The sequence below is a fragment of the Pongo pygmaeus genome, chromosome 7, assembly GCF_028885625.2.
Source record: "Pongo pygmaeus isolate AG05252 chromosome 7, NHGRI_mPonPyg2-v2.0_pri, whole genome shotgun sequence".
Taxonomy (NCBI): domain Eukaryota; kingdom Metazoa; phylum Chordata; class Mammalia; order Primates; family Hominidae; genus Pongo; species Pongo pygmaeus.
The window spans coordinates 29,362,985-29,387,241 of NC_072380.2; the positions used below are offsets into that span (position 1 = coordinate 29,362,985).

The following is a 24,257-nucleotide window of genomic DNA, read 5'->3' on the forward strand; positions in this document are numbered from 1 at the left end:
ACAATTTTCACAGCACACTTTCTTGAAATTCATTGCAAATAAGACAAGAGGGGAAAGCCTATGTCCTGATTTTGTTTAAAAGAACAAAAGAGAAACAGAAAACCTAATATTGCATGTTCTCACTTGAAAGTGGGAGTTAAACACTGGGTACACATGGACACAAAGATGGGAACAACAGACACTGGGGACTCCAAAAGGGGGAAGGGAAGGAGGAGGAGGCAAGAGCTGAAGAACTCCCAGTGGGTACTATGTTCACTGTCTGGATGGCAGGATCAACAAAAGCCCAAACTTCAACATTACGCAATATACCCTTGTTTTTTTTGTTTGTTTGCTTGTTTTGTTTTGAGACTGAGTCTTACTCTATCGCCTGAGTTGGAGTGCAGTGGCACGATCTTGGCTCACTGCAACCTCCGCCCTCCAGGTTCAAGCAATTCTCGTGCCTCAGCCTCTTGAGTAGCTGGCATTACAGGTGCCCGCCACCATGCCTGGCTAATTTTTGTATTTTTAGTAGAGATGGGGGGTTTCACCATGTGGGCCAGGCTGGTTTCGAACTCCTGACCTCAAGTGATCTGCCCGCCTTGGCCTCCCAAACTGCTGGGATTACAGGCATGAGCCACCATGCCCGGCCACAATACACCCTTGTAACAAACCTGTATGTGTACCCCTGGAATCTAAAAGAAAAAAAAAAGAAACACAAAAGAGAAAAAAAAAAAAAAGAAAGAACAGGAAATTTGATAAAATACCAAGTTTGAGCTTTCTCCCCCAAGCTAAGTGGGTGATATTATTTTTAGCTCCTTTTAACATTTTTTTTTTGGTCTTTAAAAATCATGCATTATATTTTATAAGAATAGTGAAACTTTTTCGAGTCACCCATCTGGCCTTTCACTAGAAAAAGGCATTCATGTACACATAATACTGGGCAAACAACTTACAAATATGCTTAAAAAAAAGCAGCAGTCATTGTGCGCTTCATCACCACGCACCCGCAGCAGGGGAAAAAAAAAAGCCTCTTTCACATAAGAATGTCCTCCATAAAGTGAAAATGTAAAGAAATAAAAGGGAAAGAAGATCAAATTCAAGAAAGTGGTTAACTGTGGTGGAGAGGGAAAGGGTTCCTATATGAACAGAAGGCAGTTCACATAGGTTTAAACTGCATTGGAAAGGATTTGTTAAACTGATAAGTACATAAAAGTGTTTCATTCTTTAGAACTTTTTGTATATTATATTTTTTAATTTTGCTCAAATTTTTCAAAACCTTGTTTTAAAATAAGTAGGTACTGCTCAATAGAGAAATATACCAGAATCTAGTTTACCAGAACCCGGGGTTCTAAATCAGTAGCCAAGGGCTGAATCTGGCCAGGAGTGTTTGGCTTGGACAGCACTATGTTTGGTTTTGCTTTTTCATTGTAATCTGAATGCCTTGAGGCAGGATATGCACTCTTTAATTAGCCAGAGTTACCTCCATTTTCTTTACAGTAAATGAGAGTTTTCAAAAACTGGAACTCTCACACATTGCTGGTGGGAATGTAAAATGGTGCAGCAGCTTTGGAAACCAGTTTGGCAATTCCTCAAAATGTTCAGAATACAGTTACCATATGACCCAGAAGTGTTCCATAACTAGAAATGAATCTAAGAGAAATGAAACGCACGTCCACACAAAGACTTGTACACAAGCTGCATTATCCACGAAGCCAAAAGAGTAGAAACAATCCAAATGCCCATCAACTGATGAATGGATAAACAAAATGTGATAAAACTATTATTTCATCATAAAAAGGAATGAAGTATTGATAAATGCTACGAAGTGGATAAACCTCAAGAACCTAATGCTAAGAAGCCAATCACAGAAGACCACATCATGTATGATTTCATTTATAGGAAATGTCCAGAACAGGCAAATCTCACATCTACAGAGACACAAACTGGATTAATTAACATGGTGATAAAAATGACGTACAAGCAGATAGTGGTGCAGGTTGCACAACTCAGTAAGTGTAATAAAAACCACTGAATGGTTCACTTTAAAGGGGCGGATTGTATTGTCTTACTATTATATCTCAATAAATCTTTTAAAAAATAAACCAGGGACATCTATTTGGTTCTTAGAAGCTTATAAACTGGATTAAACCCCTCAAATCGGGGTCTGAGGACTCTTGGGGGGTTCCCCACAGCTTTTCAGAGAGTCTGGAGGTTGGGATTATTTTCATAACAATACTAACGCATCTGCCTTCCTCACTGTGTTGACATTTGTGCTGGTGGCACGAACATGATGGAGGGGAAACTGCTGGTGCCCTGGGCACGAAGACACCACAGTGAAGCAGCAGTCACTGTGCTTTTCATCACCACGCACCCGCAGCAGGGGAGGAAAAAAAAAAAAAAAAAAGCCTTTTCCACATAAGAATGTCCTCCATAAAGCAGAAAGAATGATTATTCATTTTATTCAGTCTCGGCCCTTGTGTACACAGCTATTTAATATTATTGCAGTGAAATGCGAAGATTGAGACAGAATATATTTTTTAAAAAAAGATATGAGACAAAAAAGAAAAAAAGTATGTTCGAGTTGTGGATTAAACTAGTCACTACCTTAAACTTTCCACTTGAAACTGACAGTTCCTATGGGAAAATGCACTCCCCATTTTCCAAACTCACCTATGCCTCAACTTTTATAACACAAATGATTCATACAGTGGAGGCTCCCACTCTGCATGGGAAAATGCACCTTAATCCCTTTTAAGGCAACGTTTTAAGTATACCAATTAACTTTTTAGCCAGAGTTAGCAAAGAAAGGCCTGTTTGGTGGGTAGAGGAGAGAAAGAAGCAAAAATAGAAGATAAAACTTAGCTTAAGAAACTATTTGTATCGTGCCACCACACTCCAGCCTGGGCAACACAGGGAGACCCTGTCTCAAAAACAAACAACAACAACAACAAAAAACCCCAAACAAACAAAAAAGAAACTACTTTCCCTACCATGGTGACAGGCATTAATGTTTTATTACAATCTCACCATGGCTTCCAAACAACAACAACAAAAATTTATTATAGGATAAAAGTTTAATAAGTTTCAAGATATAATTCAAATAAAATAAGGCCTAAAGATTTAGTCAGTTAAAGGGAAGCAATTTAGAAATATACTGCTGACGAAGATTTGGAAAATCCCAAGAACCAATCTAGAAAATTAATTGAGGGGAAGAAGATAATTCCAAAAAGATATTAATTGTTCTAGTAGTATAAGAAGTACAGCTCTGCACGAGCAAATAAGTGATAAAATGTATCCATGTGTATCCAGGATTATACACAGAAGAACTAGACTGATCTGGTGAATTCAAGTATTTCAGTCAGGAGAGTGCTCCGAGCAGTGGTGTGGAATAGGAAGAGTTCGTCATTTATCTTTTCCATATTTGACAAAAACGTCCTTTCTTTCTTATCCTATGTTCACAGCAATGTTTTGACCTCGTTTTCCAATTAGCTGATACCAAGAAGGAGAGGAGTGGATTGCTGAGATTAACATTTTATTCACTGTAAACATAAAATCAGAGGTCCTGCCTGTCTCCTTAAGAGATGGCATGTTAGTCCCCAAGACTCCACTCAACATTAAGCAAACTGAGTAAAATAAAGTTTCTGCCTTGCAAAGCTGAAATTTCTCTAGAACTAGGTGATTTCTTGGTAGACATCTATACTCAAGTATTGAATTGAATATATTTTGGCTTAAAAATGTAGTAACCGGTCGGGTGTGGTGGCTCACGCCTGTAATCTCAGCATTTTGGGAGGCTAAGGCAGGCGGATCACCTGAGGTCAGGAGTTCGAGACCAGCCTGGCCAACATGGTGAAACCCCTTCTCTACTAAAAATACAAAAATTAGCTGGGCGTGATGGTGGATGCCTGTAATCTCAGCTACTCGGGAGGCTGAGTCAGGAGAATTGGTTGAACCTGGTGAGGCGGAGGTTGCAGTGAGCTAAGATCGCGACCATTTCACTTCAGCCTGAGCAACACAGCAAGACCCAGTCTCAAAAAAAAAAAAATGTAATAACTGGCCCAGTGTGGTGGCTCACACCTGTAATCCCAGCACTTTGGGAGGCTGACGCAGGTGGATCACTTGAGGTCAGGAGTTCGAGACCAGGCTGGCCAACATGGCAAAACTCTGTCTCTACTAAAATACAAAAATTAGCCGGGCATGGTGGTGCACGCCTGTAATCCCAGCTACTTGGGAGGCTGAGGCATGAGAATTGCTTGAGCCCAGGAAGCGGAGGCTGCAGTGAGCCGAGATGGCACCCCTGCACCTCAGCCAGGGTGACAGAGTGAGACTCTGCCTCAAAAAAAAAAAAAGAAAAGAAAAAAAAGAAAAACTACTTCTCCTGATGTAGTCTCTTACCATGCTAGCAACGTTCTGTTTCTTATCTGGGCGCCACTTATATTATAAGGAATGTGTTCACTATGAAAATTCATCAAGCTATACATTTTGCTGTATGTGTCTCTACATTAATAACAATAAACCTGCCCATGTAGAGAACACTTTGCAAGATCTTTTAAAAATCACTAATTTATTTGATCTTTGTGGGAAAAAACCTTTGTGAGACACGTAAGACAGGTTCAAAAAAATTAAAAATAACTATGATAACATAATGAAGGATTCGATTTCAGATTTTCTCCAAATCCAGGGCTTTTTTTTTTTTTTTTTTGAGACGGAGTCTCGCTCTGTCGCCCAGGCTGGAGTGCAGTGTCGTGATCTCGGCTCACTGCAACCTCTGCCTCCCAGGTTCACGCCATTCTCCTGCCTCAGCCTCCCGAGTAGCTGGGACTACAGGCGCCCGCCACCACGCCCGGCTAATTTTTTGTATTTTTAGTAGAGACGGGGTTTCACCATGTTAGCCAGGATGGTCTTGATCTCCTGACCTCGTGATCCGCCCGCCTTGGCCTCCCAAAGTTCTGGGATTACAGGCGTCAGCCACTGCGCCCGGCCCAGTGCTCTTTTCAACTCAATTAAACTCAAGTCAAAAGAATATCTGCTGAGTGCCAAATACAGCACTGGTTCTAGAAGGATTTATGAATCCTACTTTGCACAAAGCCTCATGCCAAATGTCTTTCACCTGTCCTCTCCACTTTCAGGGCCAGTACAAAAACATCTCTGATACAGCTGATCTCCAGAAAAGGTCAGCCTATCCCCACTCTGACCCATTCTTTACATTGCCAATCAACAACTTTTCCTAATCCACCTTGATCCTCAATCATAATACTCAAAAACTGTCAAAAACAAAATCTTACTGACAAAAATACAGGCCAAACTTCCTCATCTGCTTTCCAGGTCTTCTGTAATCTGATCCCAGCTTATTTACTGTCCTCCATTTACTAAGAAAACCCAAAATAATCTTTTCCTGCCCCAAATTTATGTTCTTCCCTTTCCTTTTGTTCATACTACCAACCACATCTAGAAATGATGCTCAAATATTCATCCTCAGCCCCCGAGTCTCTTTCCCCCAAAGACATTAAAATCCACTGTACAGCTGGAAGTTACAATCCAAAACAATCTATAATCATTAAATTAGGTAGGACAGATTATAATTGACAGGTATTTAGAGGAAAGAAATCACTGAGGGCTGCAGGCATACCTTCATGAATTTAGCACTTGAAATGGGCTCTGACAGCATTTGAACTGGCAGAAGTGAAAGCCATTCATGCTAAGGAACCGATTTACATCCTAGCTAATCCTCCAGCCAGCTGCACCTCCTTCAAAAAGCCTTCTTCAATTGCTTCTCAACGTAACACTCACTCTCTTCTGTGTGCTTCTAATACAATTACTATCTCTAATACTCATTCAGGCATACTGTCATCCCATATTATAGACTTCATCTCTTCAACTTGAGTACAGGCTCATGGAAGATGGCAATATGTCTCTACAGGGTAGGCATTCGATGTCTATTCAATGCAACTTAATTCAGCAGCCACAGTTGCTTCCAGTTACTTAAACATCCATTGAGCATAGCACTGTTTCTTAACTCACCGGGCATCTCCTTTGGAAAGATTCGTATTTACAGGATTAAGAATAACCTTGTTTGCATCCACATCCACCACACATTTGGTATGCAAGTCAGTCTCTGTGGACAAAAAACAAGAAAAACAGTCATTTAAAAAAGTAATTTATTTCAGAAAAGGCAAAATTCAGAAAAGACAAAAATTCAGTACTCTTTCATAATGCAAACACTCAATGAAGTAGGAATAAAAAAAACTTCCTCCACTTGATAAGGAGCACCAACAAAAACCCACAGCTAACATCACACTTAATGGTAAAGGACTGGGCAGCTTCCCACCCTACATCAGGAATGAGACAAGGATGTCTGCTATCCAATTTCTACTCACCACTGTACTAGAAATTCTAGTCAGGGCAGTTAGGCAAGAAAAATAAACAACAGACATCCAGATTGGAAAGCAAGAAGTAAATCCTAAGACAGAGAAAATCCTAAGAAATCCGCTAAAAATCTGAGAATAAACAAGTTACGCAGAATACAAGAATATATAAAAATCAGTTGTGTTTCTATAGACCAACAATGAAAAATCTGAAAGTGAAATTAAGAAAACAATTTCATTTATAATAGCATCAAAAATATCAAAATACTTAAGAATAAATGTAAAAGAAATGCAAGATTTGTACACTGAAAATTCCGAAACACTGTTGAAAGAAATTAAAGACGTGTGAGGGATATCCCAATTACTCTGATTTGATCATTACACATTGTATACATGTATCAAAATAACACATGGCCGGGTGCGGTGGCTCACGTCTGTAATCCCAGCACTTTGGGAGCCCGAGGCGGGTGGATCACTTGAGGTCAGGAGTTCAAGACCAGCCTGGCCAACATGAAACCCTGTCTCTACTAAAAATACAAAAATCAGCCGGGCATGGTGGTGGGCACCTGTAATGCCAACTACTAGGGAGGCTGAGGCAGGAGAATCGCTTGAACCTAGGAGGCAGACGTTGCAGTGAGCTGAGATCGTGCCACTGCACTCCAGCCTGGGAGACAAGAGCAAAACTCTGCCTCGGGGGAAAAGAAAAAAAGAAAGAAAAACATCACTTATGCCCCAAAAATATGTACAACTGTGATATATCAGTTTAAAAAAAAAACTTTTTAAAGAAATTAAAGACTCAAATGGGAAGACACTGCATGTTCATGAACTGAAAGACAATACTGTTAAGATGACAATATTCCCCAATTGATCTACAAGATTCAAGGCAATCCTATTAAAATCTCAACTAGCTTTTTTACAAAAACCAACAAGGTCTGACAATCCATACAGAAATGCAAAAAATTCAGAATAGACAAAACAATCTTGAAAAAGAAAAAGAGGGCACTCACCCTCCAATTTCAAAACTTACTACAAAGCCACAGTAATCAAGACAGTGCAGTACTTACATAAGGAAAGACATATATAAATCAATGGAATAGAACTGAGTCCCCAGAAATATATACTGTCACATTTATGGTCAATTGATTTTGACAACGGTGCCAAGACAACCCAATGGAGAAAGAATAGTCTTTTCAACAAATGGTGAGACACTGGATATACACAGGCAAAAGAATGAAGTTGGATCCCTAACTCACATCACATTCAAAACTCCAAACAGATCAAAGGGCTAAATGTAAAAACTAAAACTATCAAGTTCTTAGAAGAATACAAAAGTGTATATCCACATGGCTTTGGGTTAGGAAATGAACACCCAAAACACAGACAACAACAACAAGATAAACTGGACCTCATCAAAATCAAAAACTCTGGGGCTGGGCATGGTGGCTCATGCCCATAATCCCAGAACTTTAGAAGGCTGAGATAGGAGGATCATTTAAGGCCAGGAGTTCAAGACCAGCCTGGGCAACATAGTGAGACCCCCACGTCTAAAAAAAACAACAAAAAATTAGCCAGGCATGGTGGTACACACCTATAGTTCCAACTACTGGGGAGGCTGAGGTGGGAGGATCCTTTGAGCCCAGGAGTTCAGGGTTACAGTGAGCTATGACTGTGCCACTGCACTACAGCCTGGGCAAAAGAGATCCTGTCTCTAAAAACAAAAATTTTTTTTAATTAAAAATTTGTGTGCTTCAAAGGACACCAGCAACAATGAAAAAGGGAATCAAAGTATTTGCAAATCATGTATCTAATAAGGAACTTGCATCACAATATATAAAGAACCCTTACAACTCAATAATAAAAAGACAAATAGGCCAGGTGCAATGGCTCACGCCCGTAATCCCAACACTTTGAGAGGCCAAACTGGGAGGACTGCTTGAGCACAGGAGTTTGAGACCAGCCTGGGCAACACAGAGACTCTGTCTCTACAAAAAAAAAAGTTTTTAAAAATAGACAGGCATGGTGGTGGGAGCCTATGGTCCCAGCTACTCAGAAGGTTGAGATAGGAGGATGGCTTGAGGCGGGGAGATCAAGGCTGCAGTGAGCTGTGATGGCAATACTGCAGTCCAGCCTAGGTGTCAGAGTAAGACCCTGTCTCAAAAAGAAAAAAAAAAAAAAAAAAAGACAAATAATCAAATTTTTAAATAGGCAAAGGATCTGAATATATGTCTCTCCAAAACAGATACAAAAATGGCCAATAAGCAAAAGAAAAGATGTTCCATATCATTCAACATTGGAATGCAAATCAAAACCACAATGAAATACCAGCTCGCACCCACTGGGATAACTATAATCAAAAAGACAGATCATCACAAGGGCTGGCAAGGGTGTGGAGTAATTAGAACCCTCATACATTACTGGTGAGAATGTAAAATGGTGCAGTCACTTCGGATAATAGTCCAGCAGCTCCTCAAAAAGTTAAACAGCATTACCATATGACCCAGCAATTCCACTCCTAGATACATATCCATGAGAACACAAAACTTGTACACAAATGTTCACAGTACCATTATTTGGATACTCATAACAGCCAAAAAGTGGACAGAACCCAAATGTCCATCAACTGACCAATGGGTAAATGTGGTATATCCCTAGCGCAGAACACTACTGAGCAATAAAAAGGAACGAAGAACTGTATTAGTCCATTTTCACACTGTGATAAAGACATACCCGAGACTGGGCAATTTACAAAAGTAAGATGTTTAATGGACTCAGTTTCACATGACTGGGGAGGCCTCACAATCGTGGCAGAAGGTGAAAGGTACATCTCACATGGCGGCAGAGAAGAGAAGGAGAGCCAAGCGAATAGGGTTTCCCCTTATAAAACCAGCAGATCTCGTGAGACTTATTCACTACCACGAGGAGAGTATGGAAGAAACTGACCCCATGATTCAATTGTCTCCCACTGGGTCCCTCCCACAACACAAGGGAATTATGGCAGCTACACTTCGAGATGGGATTTGGGTGGGGACACAGCCAAACTATATCAAGAACTGATATAAGCTACACTGTGTATGAAGCTAACGCTAAGTGAAAAAAGTCAGTCATCAAAAACCATACATTGTATGATTCCACTTACTTGAAATATCCAGAATAGGGAAATCTATAGAGACAAAATAAATTAGTGTTGTCTAGGGCCAAGGAGTGACTGCTAACAGGTACAGTTTTCTTTCAGGGGTGATGAAAATGTTCTAAAATTGATTGTGCTGATGGCTGTACAACTGTGAGCAAACTAAAAACACTGAATTGGTTGAATTGTCTGGGGCATGAATAATGTCTCAATACAGCTGTTCTAAAAAAGTAAAGACCATGGCTTGTTTATGCTCTTATATTTTTATATTCTTATATTTTTCTGACCCAAAGTATGAACCTGTTTCTGTTTCCCTTATCTCCGCTACTAAAAGATAAGCTCTGCCGGGCACAGTGGCTCATGCCTGTAATCCCAGCACTTTGGGAGGCAGAGAGGGGTGGATCACTTGAGATCAGGAGTTTGAGATGAGCCTGGCCAACATGGTGAAACCTCGTCTCTATTAAATATACAAAAAAATTAGCTAGGCGTGGTGGCATGTGCCTGTAGTCCCAGCTACTCGAGAGGCTGAGGCATGAGAAGCACTTGAACCCAGGAGGCAGAGGTTGCAGTAAGCCAAGATCACGCCACTGCACTCCAGCCTGGGCGACAGAGCAAGACTCCATCTTTAAAAAAAAAAAAAAAAAAAAAAAAAAAAAAAAGATAAGCTCTAAGGAAAGGTACCATGTCAGAGTTATTCTGTACTTCCTAAAGAACCTTGGCCAAATGTCAATGTTATATTCATTATAACTTAAGAGTGTTTCCACTCTCAAGAAAGGTAATTGTTTTTTTCACTTTAACTCACATAATTAAGCCAAATGCAAAAAAAGCAAAACAAAAGAAAAACTTCCTTCCCTGTGCTGGCCAAAACTTAACTTTTCTCACATCAGTTATGTTACATTTATTCTCAAATACGTATGCAAAAAGTACTAAGTAGTTAGTGGTCTCTCTTTTAGCCAACACATTTTTCAAGCAAAGAGCAAAGAGAATCAAAAGGAAAACTTTAGAGCTATGTTTTACCTAAATGTGGAAACACAGACCCAAAAAAGCCAAATCTGTTCTACCGTGGTCAACTAGCATTAAAGTCTATTTCTAATGTTTTGTGTTTAAATCTGCTCTAGACTATCACAGAAATGCTGCAAGAAAGTTTCAGCCACACTGCAACAATTTTTCAAACATGCAATTTTACCTCTTCACTTCCTCAGGCCCAGAGGTCCATGAGAGTTTCTTAAAACCACTGCTTAATGGAATCTGACCATATTGTATCAGCTGGCTCCTTACAGTCAAATCTATATCATACACAAGCACATTATCAACTCTCCAGAAATCTACTGTGACTCACCACCCACCACAAAGTTGGTCATTAGTTTCTTCCAAGAACATTTGGTCTGCACAGAAGAACTGCAAGCGCAGTTCTCATACAGAATACATCTAGAATGCAGGCCTGAAAAAAATGGGTGGTTCATCAAATATTTCCCCCACAATAGTGCAGTTCCTTCATTTCAAATGATCTTCAATTAAGAAGGGCGCCAAATACTGTCCTTCAGTATTCACGTTTCTCTCCTATGCTCTTAACAGCTTCTCCCTCTGCCACCCCCTACACCATGCATATCATCAGATAAAACCAATAACTTGGAAGAATTAAATGGTATGATTAAGGGACCAATCCCTAGAAAATCCAAAATGATACAAAAAAATCACCTAATAACTAATACATCTAACCTAAACTCATTTTGTCCTAGAGATGGCAACTTACAAATGTCCCTTACATCTAACACCCATCAAAGATGGTCTTTAATATGTAAACAACCATCTTCACTATTTCAATCTTTTTTGTCAAATAAAATTCCCACCCCAACCCTGTCGATTGAAGGAGAGTAAGAGAAGGCTTTTCAAAGGACTGTTGAGAATATGTATATGGGCAGAACATCTAGGACACATAGCCAAGCAAATAAAGGCAGTGAGATCTGAAGCAAGCTTAAGGGTCAGATATATGAAAAGCATTTTAAAATGAAATACATTTCGATATAAAATGCTACAGCTAGTGTACCATCAAATGTTACTAGCTGAATTAAATTGTGTTGCTACAAGATTTTAAATATGACACACTCGCCACTGAAAACTTCTTGCTATATATAGCACTTAGAAAGCAAAGCAGTGGCATAGACAACATGGTGAAACCCCATCTCTACAAAAAATACAAAAATTAGCCGGGCGTGGAGGTGGGCGCCTGTAATCCCAGCTACTCGGGAGGTTGAGGCGGAAGAATCACTTGAACCCGGGAGGCAGAGGTTGCAGTGAGCCGAGACCACGCCTCTGCACTCCAGCCTGGGCAACAGGGGGAGACCCTGTCTGGAAGAAAAAAAAAAGGCAAAACAATGATTAAATAGCAGTTACAAATTTAAGCCTTAAATTTAGCCTGGAAACACAAACAAAAAACACCTACCAAAAATCCAAAAGATCAACACCTTTCTCTTGGCTTAAAATACTAAATTAAAAAGAGCCTAGCTGCTATGCACTGCCTTTGTAAAAACAGCACTAAAGTGTACCCGTGTTCATAGCAGCAGCTAAAATGCAGAAGCAACCCAAGCACCCACTGACGAACGGATAAACAAAATGTATATACATACACTGGAAAAGTATTCAGCCTTAATTAAAAAGGAAGGAAATTCTGATGCACCATATCATGAACCGTGAAGATACCATGCTAAGTGAAATGAGCAAGTCACAAAAGAACTATGATTCCACTTATATGAGGTACCTAGGGTAGTCAAATTCTTAGAGACACAATGTAGAATGGGGGTTATGAAGGGTTGGGGGAAAATGAGAAAGAGGAATTGTTATTTAATGGAGATGGAGTTTCAGTTTTGCAAGATGAAAAACATTCTGTGAATAGATGGTGGTGATGGTGATACAACAATGTGAAATGTACTCAACGCTACTGAACTGTGCACTTCAAAGGCTAAAATGGTAAATATTATATTGTATTTCACAATTTAAAATATAGCACTCAATACTATTATAAGTAACACATGGACAACAGTTTATTCATAGTGAAGCCTAAAATAACAAGATAATTTAATTAGTACTATGTATAAGAAGCAATTAAAAACCAGAGTGATCTTAAAGTAGTACTGTAAGTTTATTTCATGAGTAATCAAGCTTTACAGTACTCAGAACCACAAATGCTTTGACATACCCCTGAGCCAGGAAAGGAAAGAAAGGAAAAAAAAAAAAAAAAAAGGAAAAAGGGAAGGGGGATGGGAGAAGGGGGAAGCAGGAAGGAAGGGGAGGAAGGAAAAAAAGGAAGAAATTAATTTATTCCACCATTATTAAAGATTCCGTATTATTTCCCAAACAAGATTCCTTTCCAGGGCAAATTCCCCAAAATGAATATTAAAATATCAACAGTTGACAACTCAGTTTATTCAGTCAGCATATTAGTCACCTTGTAAAAGTGAACAATAATTTAAAACAAGTCTTTCTTCGCTGTACACATCAGCTATGGCTCGCACCCAGTGACATCATAGTAAAACATGGGCAGGGCCTGGGAGACTCCCTTTACATAACTCAGGTTGCATCTGGGGAAACGCGTCATTCTCAGTTTGAACAAAATAATCTGCTTTTCTAATTCTCATTTTCTAATTATCCAGAAAATTAATAATAATTTCCAAGCCAAATCTACTATGCAGAAACATAGGTGTACCTCCCTTTATCTACCAGTCATGTTCCTAAATATCTAACTATAATTTACTCTTAAATTCATTTGGGTTCATTTTTTTAAAGGTAGATAATAAGCTATTTGTAAGATTTACTTATTCAACCGCAAAGTTTGCATGCCACATGTGATCCTATTTTCAACCAATTAGTGTCACATACCCAATACTTTTCCTTCTCTACACATGTTCATAAATAAAATATTCATCAATGATATTTATGTAGGAAGGACTTGTTTTCCCAATTGGAATGTAATATTTAATGGCATAGCAGGAAACACTACTTATACTACTTTGTTCTATTTATAAGTTACTTGGGACCCCCTTTTTTATTGAGATCTGCTGACCCTGGGAGAAAAAAAATTATGTGATACCATATAAGTAAAAAGCAAATTGGTCTTTGTTTTCTAAAAAGAGATATGTAAAATATCCTAATCACTACTTTTATATTGTTACTAGTAAACATGAAAATGTATTAAATAAATAAAAGATTAAAATACAACTGAGCTTTAACATGGCTAACATAAGAATGAGATGCCAGGTTAGGAGAGGAGATGTGATAGTGTGAAAATAATTAAAATAATCCCCCAGCTACTTGGGAGTCTGAAGCACGGGAATCACTTGAGGCCAGGAGTTCAAGACTAGCCTGAGCAACACAGAAAGAACCTGTCCCTAAAACAAATGTTAAAAACATAATTAGCCAAGTGTAGTGGCATGCACCTGTAGCCCAGCTTCTCAGGAGGCTGAGATGGAAGGATCATTTGAGCCCATGAGTTACAGGCTGTGATGAGCTATGATTGTGCTACTACACTCCAGCCTGGGCAACAGAGCAAGACCCCATACCTGAAAACAAATAAAATAATCCTGTGTGACCAAAAACATAAAATGTTCATACTCAAGAAACGAATCAGCTGGGTGCAGTGGCTCATGCCTGTAATCCTAGCACTTTGGGAGGCTGAGGTGAGAAGACATCTTGAGCCCAGGAGGTCAAGGCCATAGTGAGCTATGATCACACCACTGCACTTCAGCCTGGGCAACAGAATGAGACTCCATCTCTAAACAAACAAACAGTTTAAAAAAGAAACCAATCAACCTCAGAAGACTAAGAAACAGGTATTTAAAAACTCATAAGGCACCTGGCCAACATGGTGAAACCCTGTCTCTACCAAAAATACAAAAATTAGCCAAGCGGGGTGGCAGGCACCTGTAATCCCAGCAACTTAGGAGGCTGAGGCAGGAGAATTTCTTGAATCCGGGAGGCAGAGGCTGCAGTGAGCCAAGATTATGACATTGCACCCCAGCCTGAGTGAGAAGAGTGAGACTGTCTCAAAAAAAAAAAAAAAAAAAAAAAAAACCTCATAAGGCAGAACTAGAATACCCAAAACAATCTTGAAAAAGAAAAACAAAGTCAGAGGACTTGACTCCCAGTTTCGAAACTTACTACAAAGGTAGGGTAATCAAGACAGTGTGGTACTTACATAAGGAAAGACATATATAAATTGATGGAATGGAATTGGGAGTCCAGAAACATACTGTCACAGTTATGGTCAATTGATTCTGACAAGGGTACCAAGACAATCTAATGGAGAAAGAACAGTCTTTTCTTCAAATGGTTCTAGAACAACTGGATATCCACATGCCAAAGAATGAAGTTGGATCCCTACCTCACACCACATTCAAAACTCCAACTGGATCAAAGATCTAAATGTAAGAGCTAAACCTATCAAACTCTTAGAAGAAAACAAATGAAAATCCACATGATGTTAGATAACGGTTTCTCAGAAATCACAGCAAAATCACAAGCAACTAAAAATAAACTGGACTTCATCAAAATCTGAAACTTTCATGCATCAAAGGACACAAGGGAGTGAAAAGGAAACCCATAAAATCAAAATATTTGCAAATCATCTATTTGATAACAGAATGGTATACAGAATGTATGAAGAAGTCTTACAACTCAGTAATAAAAAGACATAGTTTTTGAAATAAGGGGAAGATGGGAACAGAGATCTCTCTCAAGCTATACAAACGGCCAATATGCACATGAAAAGATGCTCAACATTATCTACCAGAGAAAGGCAAATCTAAACCACAATCAGATACCACCTCATACCCACTAGGATAGCAACACTCATGGAGAGAGACAAGAACAAGTGTTGGTGAGGATGTGGAGAAAGTGGAACTTTCATGCATTTCTATGGGAATGTAAAATGGTTCAGATGCTTTGGAAAACAGTTCCTCAAAAGTTAGTTACTATATGACCCCAAAATTCCACTCCTATATATATATGTGTATCTGAGAAAAATGAAAACACATGTCTACACAAAAGCTTGTACATAAATGTTCAAAGCAGCATCATTCATAATAGCCAAAAACTGGAAACAAGCCAAATGCCCATCAATTGATGAATGAATACAAAACACGGCATATCTGTGTAATAGAATGTTGTTCAGCTATAAAAAGAATGAAGTATTGATTCATGACAAAACATGGATAAGCCCTGAATACATTATACCAAGTGAAAGAAGCGAGATACAAAAGCCCACATAATATAGGATTCCATGTATTAAATGTCCAGAATAAGCAAATCCACAGAGTCAGGAAGTAGATTAGTGGTTGCCAGGGGCTGGGAAGTGGGAAATGGAGAGTGACTGCTAACAGTTACAAGGTTCGTCTGTGGGGTGATGAAAATGTTCTGGAATTGTATACTAATGATGGCTGCACAAGTCTGTGAGTAAACTAAAACCCAGTGAATGGTACACTTTGGGGATGTGACTTATATCTAAAAACCAAGAAGAAAAAACTCGGAATGGATGACCCCAGTACCCTCAATAGATAGAAAATACAGTTAGGGTCCTTCAACCACATTCCTACACATTCACTACTCAGAAGATGCCAGCTCACCCAATTCCTCCTACTTTCAATAACCTCACATTCTACCCCATCAAGAAAATTAATCTTGAAATTCCTGGGCTTTCTCATTATATAATTATTCTCTTCCTCCCATATTTCAAAAACTTCTATCTATTGGCTCTATCTATACAAGGTTCAAATATCTCCAAAAATTTTTTTTTTTTTTTTTAAAGGTACCTACCCCTCCAGGTACCACTCTGAACCCTCCCCTTCTACCTGGAGCTTCTCGGAGGAATGTTCTTGAGACTCGCTACCTCCATACTGGCACGCCCACTCACTCCTCAGCCCACTGCCAATGCCCAACACCAATTAATTCATTTCAGTGAAATTATCCTGAAAATTAACACTGACCATCATAACGCCAAATCCACTGAACACAATTCTGTGTTAATCACGCGGCCATTCCTGTGACACGTGATTGCTGACCTTTCACTCTTTTGACACATTTTTCCTCCCTAGGCATCCACAACATTGCTTTCACCTGATTCTCCTGAGGTTGCTCTTCTTGGCCTCTGTGACCGCCTCTGTCACAGACACACCTGAGGTGCTCTATCTTCTACCTACAGTAATGACTCCCAAATCTACACCTATGTCTAGTCCCTTCGTTTCAGACTCATATTCACAATGGCCTTCTGGATCCATCCCCCTGGCTGCACTTCAGACACCTAAAACTCAATTGTGCTGAGTTGCTTCCAGGCACACACTGCATCTTATTCATAGTTGCAGGCATGGTACACAGCACATAAGCACTGACGACATACTGTTGACTGTCTGAGACTAGAACTCATCATTTCCCACACCTCCACCCTAAAACCTGCTTCTCCTGTGCTTCTGATTCAGTTAATGACACCAGCATTCACCTAGTCATCTAAATCAGAGACTTTGCAGGGGATTCCCCAAGTTCAGTGCTCCTCAGATGCCGACACAAACCCACTGTATGTGCAGCACCCATCTGGATTCCTCCACGTCACCCCGGTGGGACTTGGAGCCAAGGGGCTTGCTCGTGCTGTCTTCTGTGCTGTTCTCAAATTCCACCCCCATTTCTTTAATTCATGATTGGCTGCCGTCAGTGCACTAGGTACATATATTCTTCCAATGAACTCACACGTGCATCTTATTATCAACAAGACTGGGAGCTCCTTTGATGGAAGATCAAGACTTATGCTTCCAGTGTATCCTGCACATCTTTGAAAATGGTGTAATCTCAGGATAGCAAGATCCCCTTAAAGATAATCATGTCCAACATTGTAGTAAAAGCACAGGTGAGTTTTGTAATTCTGGGAATGTTAATTAACCTCTCCGAGGTTCTGTTACATAGAAATGCTACAATTACTACTTTTTTTTTTTTTTTTTTTTTTTTTTTTTTTTTGAGACAGTCTCGCTCTGTCGCCCAGGCTGGAGTGCAGTGGTGCGATTTCAGCTCACTGCAACCTCCACCTTCCAGGTTGAAGCGATTCTCCCACCTCAGCCTCCTGAGTAGCTGGGATTACAGGCACTCACCACCACACCCAGCTAGTTTCTGTATTTTTAGTAGAGACAGGGTTTCACCATGTTGACCAGTCTGGTCTCAAACTCCTGGCCTCAAGTGATCCACCCACCTCGGCCTCCCAAAGTGCTGGGATTACAGGGGTGAGCCACCACACCTGGCCTACAATTCCTTTTCAAAGTCTGGTTTGAAGAATAAAATAATGCATTAAAAAGCACTGAACTCCATTGCTCACAAATAGAAAGTTGTCAAAAAGCAGCTATTTTCTTTTTCTTCAATCAACACTGTTGAAATGAATGACTAATGGATACCATTTTCTAAAGATATCTTTATCTCCTCAGAGCAAAAGCCCCATACAGTTAAGTCATGGACTTGCGTGGAGTGGACAAGTTAGTTTCACGCACTTCCCGGGTCACAGGGCACACTGCTCATCTTGGTTGAGTTTTGTTTTGTTTTGTTTTAAGAACATGCTCTGCCAAACACAAGGGGAACATGACGAGCAAGCATAAAGATCAATACATCCATTTCCACTCAATCAGCACTTCAATCCATCTCCTTAATTAATAGTTTTGTCAGTGGTTTCTTCTATTTTCAGCACTTAAGAAGTGGAAAAGTCAGACAGTTATTGTTTTATGGAGGTGAGAGGGTAAAAGCTAATGCCAATTAAACAACATTGTATTTTATATTATAAATGTATATTTCTTGAAAGGAGGTCTGGCCAGCCAGAGCAACAAACTGAGACCCTATCTCTACAAAAAATATTGAAATTAGACAGACATGGTTGTGCACACCTATGTACCAACTCCACAGCAGGCTGCAGCAGGAATATCGCTAGAGCCCAGGAGGTTGAGGATGCAGTGAGTGATGATCATGCCACTGCCCTCCAACCTGGGCAACAGAGGGAGACCCTGTCCCCCAAAAAATAAATAAATAAAAACAAAGAAACAAACAAACAGGAGATTTGGGGAAAAGAATTTAAGAGTATACCTTCTTCTCAAAATGCCTCTGGCCCTATGTGCATATATCCAAATTTCAGTCTCCGAGTTGACAGTAGAAACAAAACAGTGTTGTAATACATGTGTGTCTCATTCACCATTAGCATATCAAGCAGATGCTGACAAAACAAGTATCTTCTGTTTTAGCAAATACTGCCAGAAATTTCCATCCACGGTCCTCCTTGGCTCCACATCTGTCAGTGATCTCTCTGAGAAGACTGAAGAATCACCAATGACCCCAGGGGTCAAAGCCACCTTCTCCTGTCCCTTCATTTCCTAAGGGTCACCTCTGTCTTCACTGACTATCAGCATCTTCTAAGCTTCCTCGCACTTGCTGGGTTTTTCCTTTGCCTGTTGATTCACAGCTGCTTAATTTTGACCAACTTCCTTATGCTTCCCATTCACAAGGCTTCATTTTCAGCAAGCGCTTTTAAATCCTGCCCAGCTATGCCAGAAATCGGTCATCTACTGAAGCTTCCAATCTTGCTTTGGGATCTAGCAATCTTTCTCCGTTGTGTTTGTGTCCAAGCCCCACACAAGGTCCCAAGAAGCAAAACAGAGTGTGTGAACCAGCCACCCTAGGACCGGACTTCTGGCCTGGCTGCATTCAGGGCTTCCTGCAATCCACCTGACCTTTCCCATCCCATCATTCTCTAGCTATCCTCACAGAATCTCCATTCTGGCAGGCAGATCTCATCTCTGCTGCCTAAACCTGCTTTACTCATTCTAGTCTCTGTGTCCTCACTCTCAGGCTATACTTTCCTCCTCGAAGAATCCATGCCATTCCCTCCCCCGTGCTCACATCATAAGCTTCCTCCCTGGAATTCCAACCAAAGTTCACCCTCCTCAGTGAAGTCTAAACTCCTCTCGATTCCCTTATTTCCCTGTCATTCACCTGGCACTTAGTAACTAGCAGACTGCTACAGCTGTTTACCTTTTAATCTAATCTTTTCACAGGCATTTTCTTTTCAAGCCCATGGCAGTCATTTCTTCACAGGCATGAACCATAAAGCACGCTTTAAGAAACTGAATATGATGGTAACAGGCAACCCTAAGAAAACTTTTAGGAAGTAAAATCCCCCTAACAAGAACAATCAATTTCACTTTTTCATGTTTCTTTCTAGCTCTTGCCCATTCCTGTATACATTTTTACATAGTAATAATAATATATTTGATCAGTTACACACACAGCTTTACATTCTTTTTCCACTAACAGAGAAAACGATCTTCCTTGTTAAATGGTTTTGACTGTCATCATTTTAATCGCTGTATAATAGTCCCTCCATTGAGACACTAGATCATGATTACCAAGGCACTGACTCTACATTGACTCTATTAGACATTATTACATACTTCTGTGTCTTTCACCACATCAAGTATTGGAAAATGCCAAGTAAATTCATTTGAAATATCTCCTGAAATAAATTTCTTGTCCATTCTCCCTAACACCTGAAATAATCTATTTCACTGTTTCTATCTTCATTTCTTTCGTTTCCTGGTTCTACCCCCTTAGGCTAAGTAGGTAACAAAGGTATTCCAAACACCTTTTATAGATATTTACTTATTTTGGTAGTTGATCTTATACAGATTTAAACACAGGAAATCCCTTGAGGAAAGGCATTAAGATCTCATCCTATCTAATATAAGCCAGATACCTGGCAGGCACTCAATCAATGTTTGCTTACCTATTAAATGTTTTTTAAGCCACCTAAAGTTAGAAAACATCAAATTCCTGGAAAGGAGAATGTTGCTGATCTAACTAATCCCACCAATTACGGCTACAGAACTTTCAGCTCCTGTAATGATTAGACGGGTTAATAATGTATGAATGGGTGTTCTGTGCGGTGCATGGAATCACACAAGCATTATCTGTTTAGCTGTACAGTCTGAACAACAACATTGGAAAACAAACGATATCTGCAAATAGAACTTGAAGATCTTGTGACAAAAATTTACCCCTTTTTCTCTAGTTGTTTAGCTTTGCATCTCAGGTGAAGAAAGGCAAAATAAAGGTTGTAATATTAAAATTATGTAAAATTACATACACATGTGAGCACAAACTGGCATGGAAACAAAAAGCTGTTAGGATGAAGAAAGTATGTGAACTTTTTTCCTTTTTATTTTTCCTTTTGTCAGTGTAATGTTAAAATAAATGCATGACTAGAAAAATATTCCTGACAAATTAGCCATTACAACTCTTCCTGTTACTGAATTAGGGCCTAATGCTTAACCTTCAAATAAATAAGGTTCCCAAACCCACATACAGTTTAGCAAAAAGACTAAAACACTCTCACTTCGAGGATAACCGTTAAATAATAAATCAGCTAACCACCTTAAAACTCCAAACACCTAAGCACAACCACTGAATCACACAAGACCTTAACACACCAGAGTTTTCTGGAAATTTTTTTTCCTCAAAAGGCAGCTAATGTGATTCCAAATATCAGAGTCTACATAGTAAAACTACATCATCACAGCAACCCATTCTCATCCCCATCCTCATTTGTGGACAGTGATTTATAAGGTTGCTTCCTGCACTTATATGTTATGATAGAAACTATTAGGACTCAAGTTTTACTCTTTGTCATAATTATACACTATTACATAATACTAATAACTGTTCAAAGTAATATTCTTTTCAAAATTACTGGAAAGGTTCCTACAGATCATATGAGGAAGAAAAAAAAGGAAATTACTGGAAAGAAATATGGTTTTGTTTTAGTCTTTTTTTTTTTGAGACAGAGTTTCGCTCTTGTCGCCCAGGCTGGAGCACAGTGGCACAATCTTGGCTCACTGCAACCTCCACCTCCCGGGTTCAGGCGATTCTCCTGCCTCAGCCTCCCGAGTAGCTGGGATTACAGGCGCCCGCCACCACGCCCGGCTAATTTTTTGTATTTTTAGTAGAGACAGGGTTTTGCCATGTTAGGCAGGCTGGTCTCGAACTCCTGACCTCAGGTGATCCACCTGCCTCGGCCTCCCAAAATGCTAGGATTACAAGCGTGAGCCACCGTGCCCAGCCTGTTTTAGTCTTTTTATACAAACTTTAGATACCAATTTTTAAAAATCACTGGATTTAGAATCCCACCACACTGTATTCCACAATAACCTTTATATTTATGTGAACAATTACTTCATAACAAAAATGGAAAAGAACAAATTTATGTGTGGTAATCACTGAAAAAAGAAATCCACATGCACGTCAGGAAATATAAGGCTAAGAATGGGCACTAAGTGAAATCAGGAGGTACTTTACACCAAATAATGCACTTCTCCATATAGGCTAATGGAATCTATGGGTAAACCTCAATTTCAAAATGATTGTTGAACCCAAGGATCAGCTCACATCCATTCCACAGCTAAAACTATTATTCTTTGCCTTCCTCTAAACTCTGATGTTTATTACAACCTTATCAATGGCAATTTATGAGTGAAAAGCATAAGAATTTCCCTCAAAAAGTGAAACCAATGGGGAAAGGGAGAGGGAAAGGACTCTAAATATCTGAGATGTCTTTTGTGGTGGTTGGTTAGCGGCCTCTTTTTAGCACTGACATTTCCAAGTTTTTTGTGAAAAGGAAATTTTAAGAATGTGCTGAAACCACCCTTTCAGAATCAATTCCCAGATAAGTTATGTTTCACTTGGCTTCTTTCTTTAAATTACTGTCATGGTAAACTGGAAGTAAACTGAAATACAGATACCTGAAGATTTAAAAACTGATGCTTCTGAAAATTTTCAGAATTGCATCGACGTTTATTGTGTGCTGTCAGAGCATGAGATTAGTGAAGCAAAGCAGGACTCAATCTTGCACTAGTTGATAACTTAAAGTAATTAAGTTCTTAGGGGAAAAAAACTCACCTGACAGCCTTAATCGGACCTAGCAGGAACAGGACAAACCAATTCCCATAGATGAGATAACTCCAAGCGAGAAACCAATTTCCCCGAGAAGGACAAACCAACAAAGCTTATGTCAACTGGTTGATCTGTACGTCTCAATGTATACAAAAGAGAGCAAAGAAGAGGAAAACAACCTATAATTTCTACATAAAAATTAAACAACACTTGATTTTGCTAAGAAGCTACAGCTTCTTAGTTGTCTCTGGTACTTAAATGATTCTAATTAGTTCAAAGTCTTATCAATGGCAAAGTCATCTCCTGGGACAGTAACAGTGACCCCAATGACAGGACCTTGTATATAAAGCGTTTTCAAACACATTATCTTATTTAAAGCAACTCGCCCAGTCACGCTGCTTTGACTATCAAAGCCAAGACCCAGCCCACCTCCTCCCCTGACTTTTGGGGTTCTCTCCACTCCCCGGGTCTACAGATTATTTAAATGTAGTCGGTTTATCTGCTTTCTCTACCCTCCCTGCAGAGTTAAGAGAATGTCAGAAAGATACAATTCCACAAGAATCTTGGCACTTTAGCTATTTATTGAGAGACGACGAATGAGACTTCAGGCAAAACCAAAACTTTCTCAACTGTCCAAAAACAACGAAAAAGACATCTCCTCCACCTGACCCCAATTTCAGGACGCCCAGGTGGAAGGAACTCGCCGCGGGGCACCCACCTGGCCCCCTGCCCTCCTTCCCGCCACGGGCCACGGCGGTGCAGGCTTGGGCGACCCGGGCGAGACGCGGGGTCCCGGGGGGTCCCGGGTGGTCCCGAGGCGGGCTGCAGGGGCTGGCGACCCGCGCGCGGGGGCGACGATGACAGCTGGCGGGGAAGGCGCGGGGCTGAGGGGCCAGGACGAGGCGGGGCGCAAGGGCCGAGGGCGCCCTCGGGAACCTCCGGGGGAGACGAGACGGCTAAAGGGCGCCGGGGCGGGGCGGGGCGGGCGCAGGCGGAAGGGGCAGCGGGGCCGGCACGAGGGGCCCGGCGGCGCCAGGGACGGGGCTGGCCGGGGGGAAGGGAGAGGAGAAGAGGGAGCCGGGCGTCTCAGCGCAGGCGCGGGTTTCAGGGTCCCGGGCCCCTCTTCGCGCCCCGCCGCTGACTGTAGGGGCGGGGCCGCCGGACCCCCCACGGCGGCCGAGGGAAGGGCGCGCCAGGCACCTGCCGCCTCCGCCCCGGCGGCACGGGCGGGCTCGGCTCTCACCTCGCCGGTTCATGGGTCGTATCCGCACCGCCACTTTCACTTTGGAGTCCCCCATCCTGCAGCCGCCGAGGCACTCGTTCGGCTTCCGTCTGCAGCGGCCACCGGCGACTCTTTGGGGCTGACCCGGCGGGAGGGGGCCGGGGGCGGAGCCGGGGGCGGGGACCGGGCCGGGGGCGGGGCCGGCGCGAGCTCCGGGCGCGCCCCGCTGCATGGCGGGACTTGTAGTTCCCCAGGGTCGTCGTGGGCGGGGCCGCAGCGGAGGCGGGGGCGGGAATGCTCGGGCCCGAGTCGTTTGCTGCAACTTACCGTCAGCAATGAGGGCTTTTGTAAATTACACACCATTCTTGCTCTCGCAGCCAGTATTGAGAAGTAAGCCTTCAAGAGCTGATAACTCTTCTGAAAAACAATTGAATAGATGGCGTCAGGGACCCCGCTACCTCTTCTTGCTCATTTCCTGCCAATCTTAGTGTTTGATCCCTGGCTCAAGTTATTTCCTCTGCCTGGATTGACGTCCGGCCTTGTTTGCTGAGCTCGTCCTTCAAGACAAGTTGCAAATCACGTTTTCTGGGAGTGTCCATAGGTCCACGGGTTA

General features: G+C 41.1%; 1 protein-coding gene across 4 annotated transcripts in view; it reads right to left on the reverse strand.

Moving 5' to 3' along the window:
• KIF13B (kinesin family member 13B) overlaps positions 1-23,798 on the reverse strand; it is a 200,931-nt gene extending 177,133 nt beyond the window's left edge. For all 4 annotated transcript variants that reach the window (XM_054499490.2, XM_054499489.2, XM_054499488.2 and 1 more), the window contains exons 1-2: positions 23,666-23,798; positions 5,998-6,091 (exon numbers count right to left, since the gene is read on the reverse strand). In XM_054499490.2, the coding sequence (XP_054355465.2) occupies positions 5,998-6,091; positions 23,666-23,720 (149 nt within the window). In that variant the 5' untranslated portion in view covers positions 23,721-23,798. The remainder of the gene's footprint in view (positions 1-5,997; positions 6,092-23,665) is intronic.
• Between the last annotated feature and the right edge of the window lie 459 nt (positions 23,799-24,257).